The following is a 9,840-nucleotide window of genomic DNA, read 5'->3' as shown; positions in this document are numbered from 1 at the left end:
GAATCATAGACTATCAGGGTTGGAAGGGACCTCAGGAGGTCATCTAGTCCAACCCCCTGCTCAAAGCAGGACCAATCCCCAACTAAATCATCCCAGCCAGGGCTTTGTCAAGCCTGACCTTAAAAACCTCTAAGGAAGGAAATTCCACCACTTCCCTAGGTAACCCATTGCAGTGCTTCACCACCCTCCTAGTGAAAAAGTTTTTCCTAATATCCAACCTAAACCTCCCCAACTGCAACTTGAGACCATTACTCCTTGTTCTGTCATCTGCTACCACTGAGAACAGTCTAGATCCACCCTCTTTGGAACCCCCTTTCAGGTAGTTGAAAGCAGCTATCAAATCCCCCCTCATTCTTCTCTTCTGCAGACTAAACAATCCCAGTTCCCTCAGCCTCTCCTCATAAGTCATGTGCTCCAGCCCCCTAATCATTTTTGTTGCCCTCTGCTGGACTCTTTCCAATTTTTCCACATCCTTCTTGTAGTGTGGGGCCCCAAACTGGACACAGTACTCCAGATGAGGCCTCACCAATGTCAAATAGAAGGGAACGATCACGTCCCTCGATCTGCTGGCAGTGCCCCTACTTATACAGCCCAAAATGCTGTTAGCCTTCTTGGCAACAAGGGCACACTGTTGACTCATATCCAGCTTCTTGTCCACTGTAACCCCTAGGTTCTTTTCTGCAGAACTGCTGCCTAGCCATTCGGTCCCTAGTCTGTAGCAGTGCATGGGATTCTTCCGTCCTAAGTGCAGGACTCTGCACTTGTCCTTGTTGAACCTCATCAGATTTCTTTTGGCCCAATCCTCTAATTTGTCTAGGTCCCTCTGTATCCTATCCCTACCCTCCAAAGTATCTACCACTCCTCCCAGTTTAGTGTCATCTGCAAACTTGCTGAGGATGCAGTCCATGCTATCCTCCAGATCATTAATGAAGATATTGAACAAAACCGGCCCCAGGACCGACCCTTGGGGCACTCCGCTTCATACCGGCTGCCAACTAGACATGGAGCCATTGATCACTACCCGTTGAGCCCGACGATCTAGCCAGCATTCTATCCACCTTATAGTCCATTCATCCAGCCCATACTTCTTTAACTTGCCGGCAAGAATACTGTGGGAGACCGTATCAAAAGCTTTACTAAAGTCAAGGAATAACACATCCACTGCTTTCCCCTCATCCACAGAGCCAGTTATCTCGTCATAGAAGGCAATTAGGTTAGTCAGGCATGACTTGCCCTTGGTGAATCCATGCTGATTGTTCCTCATCACTTTCCTCTCCTCTAAGTGCTTCAGAATTGATTCCTTGAGGACCTGCTCCATGATTTTTCCAGGGACTGAGGTGAGGCTGACTGGCCTGTAGTTCCCCAGATCCTCCTTCTTCCCTTTTTTAAAGATGGGCACTACATTAGCCTTTTTCCAGTGATCTGGGACCTCCCCCGATCGCCATGAATTTTCAAAGGTAATGGCCAATGGCTCTGCAATCACCTCCGCCAACTCCTTTAGCAGGGCTGGCTCCAGGCACCAGTGCAGGAAGCAGGTGCTTGGGGCGGCCAATGGAAAGGGGCGGCACGTCCGGGTCTTTGGCGGCAATTCAGGGGCGGGTCCCTCAGTCCCTCTCGAAGTGAAGGACCCGCTGCCGAATTGCCGCCGAAGAATGAAGCGGCGCGGCAGAGCTACCGCTGAAGTGCCGCCGATCGCGGCTTTATCTTTTTTTTTTTTTTTCCCCACTTCGCCGCTTGGGGCGGCAAAAAACCTGGAGCCGGCCCTGTCCTTTAGCACCCTCGGATGCAGCGCATCTGGCCCCATGGACTTGTGCTCGTCCAGCTTTTCTAAATAGTCCCAAACCACTTCTTTCTCCACAGAGGGCTGGTCACCTCCTCCCCATGCTGTGCTGCCCAGTGCAGTAGTCTGGGAGCTGACCTTGTTCGTGAAGACAGAGGCAAAAAAAGCACTGAGTACATTAACTTGTTGCTAACATACCTGAAGAAACCCTTCTTGTTACTCTTAACATCTCTTGCTAGCTGCAACTCCAAGTGTGATTTGGCCTTCCTGATTTCACTCCTGCATGCCTGAGCAATATTTTTATACTCCTCCCTGGTCATTTGTCCAATCTTCCACTTCTTGTAAGCTTCTTTTTTGTGTTTAAGATCAGCAAGGATTTCACTGTTATTTACTATTCTTTCTACACATCGGGATGGTTTGTTCCTGCAACCTCAGTAAGGATTCTTTAAAATACAGCCAGCTCTCCTGGACTCCTTTCCCCCTCACGTTATTCTCCCAGGGGATCCTACCCATCAGTTCCCTGAGGGAGGCAAAGTCTGCTTTTCTGAAGTCTAGGGTCCGTATTCTGCTGCTCTCCTTTCTTCCTTGTGTCAGGATTCTGAACTCGACCATCTCATGGTTACTGCCTCCCAGGTTCCCATCCACTTTTGCTTCCCTACTAATTCTTCCCGGTTTGTGAACAGCAGGTCAAGAAGAGCTCTGCCCCTAGTTGGTCCCTCTAGCACTTGCACCAGAAAATTCTCCCCTACACTTTCCAAAAATGTCCTGGATTGTCTGTGCACCGCTGTATTGCTCTCCCAGCAGATATCAGGGTGATTGAAGTCTCCCATGAGAACCAGGGCCTGCGATCCAGTAACTTCTGTTAGTTGCCGGAAGAAAGCCTCGTCCACCTCATCCCCCTGGTCTGGTGGTCTATAGCAGACTCCCACCACGACATCACCCTTGTTGCTCACACTTCTAAACTTAATCCAGAGACTCTCAGGTTTTTCTGCAGTTTCATACCGGAATTCTGAGCAGTCATACTGCTCTCTTACTTACAATGCAACTCCCCGACCTTTTCTGCCCTGCCTGTCCTTCCTGAACAGTCCTTCCTGGAATAGGGTTACCATTCGTCCGGATTCCCCCGGACATGTCCGGCTTTTTGAGCTAAAAATAGCGTCCGGGGGGAATTTGTAAATGTCCGGACTTCTCCCGCCCCCATGCAGAGCGCGCGCAGCTAACAGGGCAGCCGGCCGGATGGTGCCACTTACATGGGGCTCCGACAGCCAGAGAGAGCCCCTCCTCCCCCTGCAGCTGAGATCACTCCCTCCCTCCCTGCATTCGCAGATCACCTCCGGCAGTCTGGAGCTTCTCCCCCGCTCCTCCTCCCCTGCTCCCCAGAGTGCCGGGAGGAACGGCAAAGGCCGTTCCTGAGCAAGCTCACAGAGACTTTAGGCGAAGGCCAACAACAAGGGGGCCAAGGGGTCGGAGAAGGGGCAGGGAGGTTCTGGAGGGAGCAGTCAAGAGACGGGGGGGGGCTTTCTGGGGGTGGGGGTGTGGATAAGGTTTTGGGCAGTCAGGGTACAGGTAGGGGGTAGGGTGCTGGGGGGCATTTGGGGGGGTCTTAGGAGGGGGCAGTTAGGGGACAAGGAACAGAGAGGCTTAGGTAGGGGGTGGGGTTCTGGAGGGCAGTTAGGAGCAGGGGTCCCAGGAGGGGGCAGTCAGGGGACAAGGAGCGGGGAGGGGGGTGTTTGGGAGTTCTGGGGGGGGGGGCTGTCAGGTTGCAGGAGTGGGGAGAGGGATCGGAGCAGTCAGGGGACAGGGAGCAGAGGGGATTAGATGGGTCGGGAGTTCTGGGGGGGCTGTCAGGGAGTGGGGAGTGGTTGGATGGGACGTGGGAGTCCCAGGGGTCTGTCTGGGGGTTGGGGTGTGGATAAGGGTTGGGGCAGTCAGGGGACAAGAGGCAGGGAGGCTTAGGTAGGGGGTGGAGTCCTGGGGGGCAGTTAGGGGCAGGGGTCCCAGAAGGGGGCAGTCAGGGGACAAGGAGCGGGGGGAGGGTTGGGGGTTCTGAGGTGGGGAAGTGGGAAGGGCAGGGGCAGGGCTAGGACAGGATGGGGCGGGGCTAGGGCAGGACAGGGGCGGGGCTAGGGCGGGGCTCCTCCCGTCCTCTTTTTTGCTTGCTGAAATATGGTAACCCTACCTTCCTTTACCATGTCTCTACAATCCCCCTCATCCTCTCCAGCCCACCTGCTCCAGGCCTTGATCACCCTCCCATTAATTCTGCCCTCCCCCCACATCTCCTCTCATTCCCCTTCAGAGCCCGCTGTAAAATCATCTCACCCGTCAGACCAGCCCATTCTGATCCCTCCCCTGGCTCCCTCGCAGGTCCTACGCTAGAGCTAGCAAATTCCCCAAAAATGCATCTCTCAGGGCCACCCAAACTGGGTGCGAATTCAGCAAATCCTTTCAGCCACACACAAAAAGGGAATGTTTTGTTTTAAAAGTCAAACCAGTCTGTTTGGACCATTCCACAGCAAAATGTTGTCACTTTTCATTTTGAAATTGAGGCAACTTTAAAAAAAGTGGGGGGAGGGTTGAAAAACACCCACAAACAACCTGAAACGAAAAACCAAAATAATTTTGTTTCAGGCCAAACCGAACCAACATTTATTTCTCCAACTGGCCCCCAAACTGAAAAGTCACTGATTCGCTCAGCTCCATTCAGCACCCGAGTGCAGCTTCTTGTTGGGTCTTTGCAAACTTCTTCCCCACCTAGCTCTCCGGGCTCATTCCCCCGCCACTCTCCCAGCCATTCCCTTTGTGTCCTTCCCTGGCTCTCCCTTGCCAACCCCCTGCCATGCTGCTCCTCAGGCTAACATTATTCTCCCTTTCTCCTGCCCCAAACTTCCCTCTCTTCCTTCAAGTTCCTGCGTAAACAAGATCCTGCTCAGGAGAATGGGAAATCAAATAAACCAAGCAAGAGATTCGCTGCTCTTTGGGGTCAGGCCTGTGCCCTCCCCTGTGTTGTACAGCCCCCAGCATGCTGTTGGGACTCAATAAATACCCACGGGTCCTGCGCTCTGACTGCCTTTTATTGCAGACTTTAGGAATGGGATTTAGTGTCTGTGTGTATCCTTAGGAAAGAATCTTCTCAGCCCTTTTATTCTCTCGGCCCAGGGCACCGATGCAGCTGTGGCTGGACTAACAATTGGAGCGCCTCACGCTGAGACAGACGGCCAGTCCAATCTCATGCTTCAGGGATTCCATGGTCACTGAGGGGTGAGGAAGGAATTTTTTACCCATATGTCAGAGAATAGCAACGCTGGCCAGGTGCATTGTGGGGATTTCACCTTCCCCTTTGCTGCTGCAAGAGGCAAGATACTGGAGTGGACTGACACAGAATGATTTTGCACCTTGTGGTTGAATCTCCTTTTCTCATGACACATTATACAGACAGGGTTTGTGGGGAGGCCCCGGGGCTCCCTTGGATTAAAATTCCCAACAAAAGCCAAGAGCAATCCTCCCTTAATCCAATCTGGGGGATGCAAACCCCAAGGGCCCTAGCCAGACAGCCCCAGCCCACCTTGCCTCTGTGATGTCAGCAGTGGCCCTGTGTCACAAAGGGGGCAGGCAGCCTGTGGCTCAGTGTGCTCTGGGAGCTGGAGGAGGGAGCACACGGCTGTCTGGGCTCTGCTTTTCAGACAGTTGGGAGCGTTTTTTGGAGCGCATAGCATCTGTTTACACAGAACTCGTGGAGGAATCCACATCCTCACTGTCATCTGCGATTATATGTGAGACATCAAAATTCTTCTGTGGCTCGACCATCCCAGCACAGGGGTGAGGGACCTTTCCTAGTGTATCCTCAGGGTTAGGAAAAAGAAGTACGAAATTATACCAAGCTCTGAGAATCAGCCTTTCTTTAGGTAAATATCTAAAAAGCAAAAATGGAAAACAAGTTTAAAATCACTGATTTAAATCAAGATTTCCTGTGCTTGCTGATTTAAATCACAATGAAAATCATTGATTTGACTTGCTCTGATTTAAACCAGTCCATACTGCCATGAACTCGGTGTGGGGTGGAAAGGGGTCATTTTAAATTGTGTTGGATGTCAAGTAATTTTATCCCAAAACTTAGTACAAATATTTAGTTTAGAGAAACAAGAAATGCTAGGCTAGTTCTTACTCTCTCTTTTTCTGACAATTCAGGGTGTGACTCCACTAGTTTAGTCACAGGGGCTCTTTTACATACCTTAGGGGACACCGTGATTAAAGCCAAGCAAAATAATCACTGTTATTAATCATGGCTATTTAAAGAAAAGAAAACACTAAACAAAACAACAAAAGACAGAACACAAATGATAAAAGGCTGATTTCTGTCTAGTCTCATCTGTATCCTTCTCTCTGGAGAGCTTTTAACAGATTACACCTTTGTGAGCAGGCTTGCCTTTGATGGGGCACTTTTCTTTTGGTAAATTGAAACCAAGGTCTTCTTTCCCAAAATTATTGTGAGTCATAGATACTAAGACTGTTTATGGATGGGCAACATAATTTTAAGAGCAGGCGGATCCTATTAATAACTAGACTGTTTATATAGATGGGCAAAATAAGCAATTTTAACTCAATCCTCTGAAATAGAAGAAAGTAGTAAAATTACTTAGTTAGAAGAAACCATTTAAGGAGCTGTCTTGAGACTGGCCAATTAACAAAATATTTAGAATCTTAAATTCAGTTAAATCCCACTATTTCTCCGTTTCCCAATGATTAGCCCTTGTCTCTTTCCCAAATGCATGGTCTAAGCATTTAGTGGTTAACAGGAGAAACTGTTAACATCTTAAATTACAACAGCATTTCCATATCACAACAAAACTGTTACAAGAGTTTATAACTCTAATCCCTTGGCAGGGTTTTAGTTAACTTCTCTTACCAACACATGCTGAAGTTTTGGGGAGGTTTCCTTGGGCTGGTTTCTTCCCGAGTCTTCTCTCTTCTGTCTGTGTCAGCTTGCTTGTAGAGAGGGAGAGGATGAGTTGAGTTTGAGCAGGGTAGCAGAGCGTGTGCAGGGTGCTCACTTAGAGTTTTTATACTCGTCTCTTCCCTATTTCCGTGCAATTTTAGAAAAACACACCTCTCTCACCCTTTCATCGGCTCCCTACATTCATGGAGCCTCTTCATCTTATGGACAGGTAGTTTGTTAATGTGTATATGTGTTAGGGTTGTACGTTTTTCTTGACAGTTATATTTCCTTTGTTTTTGTTGGAGAGATTCTCAGAACATCTTCAAATTTAGTCTTTTAACTCTTAACTTATTCAGTTCATTTTCTGAGATATTTCTTCAGTTTCATTAGGGTTCAACAGGAAATGAAATTCTGTTTTTAAAAAGTCCAAACCTGTGGTTTATGTACAGGTTTTTAATTCTCGAAGCAGTCTTTTAAAATTAAATCATTCTTAACGAGTCTTTAGCTTAAATACGATTGAAGAAGTTGTTGATTCTCTAGAACAATTGTTGATGATGATTCTTCTTATCTTTCTGAGTTGGGGGAAGGAGTGGCTAGAGCTCTGCCAGTAACTAATTACTTCCCCATTAATATAATAAATAGTCTAGACTTAAATGTCTTCTTATATTGGTAATCAGCTGAGCAAGGTCATTAGATTTCATGTTAGTACATAATGCATTTTACCACACGTAGTAATGATATTAGAAAACCACATTAGATACTTTGCATTCAGTCAGAATACTTTGCAAATATGCAAATATGCCCTCCAAAACAGTTTGCCATTTCAATATTTTAGAAATCAACTAAGGTTTTCTACAAAACTTTTTCTCAACTACACGCATTCTTCTCTAAAGTTTTAAGGACACAAGCAGAGGGTTTTCTTGCAAAGAGGGGCTGGTAGAGCCCACTTTACAGCCTAGATTTATTGTTCTAACACATCCCTACATTCATTTTGGAATATCCAACATAAATAACATCCTCACCTTCTCCTACAGGGCCAGATCTTTCCTAAAACATTTCTCTTTATAACATTTGTTTTATTGAGATAAAGGATTAGATCTATAATAAACTGGCAGCTTATAGAAGACAGAAGTGTTCTGGTGTAGATAAAACACTCTTTTGGTTGGTTTGACTCTTGACCCAAGTTCCTTAGAGTTACAAGCGGTTTGTTATAGCAATTAAACTTCTCTTAAATATTTTGTGCAAAGCACAAATGCCAATAATCAACACATATTTTAAACATAGCACAGAAAGAAACTAGTATAAAAGTTAAAGCAGATTAAAATGAGCACAGCTGCCTTTTAAAGTTTGTACAGACACTCTTGGGGGACATAAACAGTTTTGTGGTCAAGGAGATGTTATTTTCTGGACATTTGCATGTTTCTGGATGACAGAAAGCTGAAGACTTCTGCAATTTCTTTGATTAGCGTGAACATTTTATAACCTAGCTAACTAAAACTGGGCTACTGTTCTATTTTCAAGCCTCCTGGTGACAATATATTTATAGCTATGTTTGAATGTTTGAATGTTCAGTAAAGGCACAAACATGTTTGTAATGACCTAACATTATAAAAAGAAGTGATAATAATGCTATTAATAAAATTTTACATCAATATTGAGGTCTCACCACCTCATAGCAGTCTTGTCTCCAGCCAGGCAGGCAGCAAAAGAACTACACCTGGGTCCCCTTGGCCCACCTAGAACCATGTGTGAGTATGGTGGGGTCTGTGTCATGGGAAGGAAGCCCCAGGGACTCATTCATGTTGGTTCTTGTCTTAGGAGCCGATATGGATCTTTACGGCCACCTCCGCCGACTGCTGCTCCGGTCTGGAGGTGAGTAGGAATTCTCCCCAGAAATGGACCCTCCTCTCCCCCCATTGCTGTCCTGTCCAGAGCTACCTGCAGGGGACCACTGGGAATCTGCATGGAATCTCCATGTGCTTGGGGAGTCAGGGTCTCCTGATGGAGGAGGTTTGTTTTCTCCAAGTTTCCTTGCAGCATTTTAGCTTTATTTAAACCCCCAGACATTTCTAGCCCTTCTGGACTGGCAGGGAATTCTCTGATGGGACCCCAATGCAGCACTGCCATCCCGGCCTTGTCTGCACTCTCCTTGTCTCCTGAGGGAGATCTGTTATTAACTAGAGAAGCGGGGACAAGCAGAGCTGGGGAAGTCCTGGCCTCTTGGGCTAAAATCTCTAATGGAATCCTGCTGGTTAGGGAAGAATTTGGGGCAGATTCTCCCCAAATTTCCCCCTGGCCTCTATTGCCCCTGCCCATGTTATCTCAGCTCCCTACCTGTGGGGTGAGGTGTTTGTCAAATGCCTTGGCAATGGGTGTGCAATATAAATGCTCTTGGCTGTGACTGGTGGAAGTCCCTCTCCAGAGGTGCCCTGCAGTGTGATTAGTTCCCCACACATATGTATTGTCTACCTCACCCCCCTGGGATTTCTATCAGTGACCAGGAAAGGAGGAAATGACCCCCACCCCTTTGCACTTATCCACAGCCACAGACCAGGGGAAGGAGGATACAGCAGCAACTGAGTGTTGCAGCCCTTCCCTGTCTGGGCCTGCTTCAGGTAAGTAGGAAACAGGGGTACCGACTCCTCAGATTCACCCCTTTTCCTGCGTAACCTTCTGGAACCTTCATGTTGAAATGTTTCCAATTCATAGTAAGTTGTTACAGATAAGGCTGCAACAAAACCCAGGTTCAAGCCACTAGGTCAGTTACAGAAAATGTATTTAGGCGACACTATGAATGATAAAACCAAACTTCATTCAAAAATAAAACGATTAGTTAAGCAAACAGGTGCGCAATTACCACCTACACTGTCAACACTAACTGTTGTATTGTGGATCAATGCGGGATCAGTCCACTGACAACAGCGTGAAGTACAGCCTTAGAACCCTGGGACATAATGGTACCCTTGGGGCGTTAATTGGAGCGCTCACCGAATTAACAAAACAACTCCCAGTAGAAGCCATTCTCATACTATTGAACGTGCAACTGCCCCTTACACTAATTATATTTCCATCGCCTCCTTATTGACTCTTTACATTACACGTGGTTTACATTAACATCTGCACCAAT

At 47.3% G+C, this 9,840-nt stretch overlaps 1 protein-coding gene across 1 annotated transcript in view; it reads left to right on the top strand.

The window, feature by feature from the left end:
* The first annotated feature begins 8,539 nt into the window (after positions 1-8,539).
* The window catches only part of LOC135885072 (maestro heat-like repeat-containing protein family member 1), a 37,658-nt gene continuing 36,357 nt past the window's right edge, over positions 8,540-9,840 (top strand). Inside the window, exon 1 of the mRNA XM_065412704.1 lies at positions 8,540-8,585. Coding sequence (XP_065268776.1) covers positions 8,540-8,585 — 46 coding nt within the window. The remainder of the gene's footprint in view (positions 8,586-9,840) is intronic.

The sequence above is a fragment of the Emys orbicularis genome, chromosome 10 (genome assembly GCF_028017835.1).
Source record: "Emys orbicularis isolate rEmyOrb1 chromosome 10, rEmyOrb1.hap1, whole genome shotgun sequence".
In the NCBI taxonomy this organism is placed as follows: Eukaryota; Metazoa; Chordata; order Testudines; family Emydidae; genus Emys; species Emys orbicularis.
This window is presented reverse-complemented; position numbering and strand designations above follow the sequence as displayed.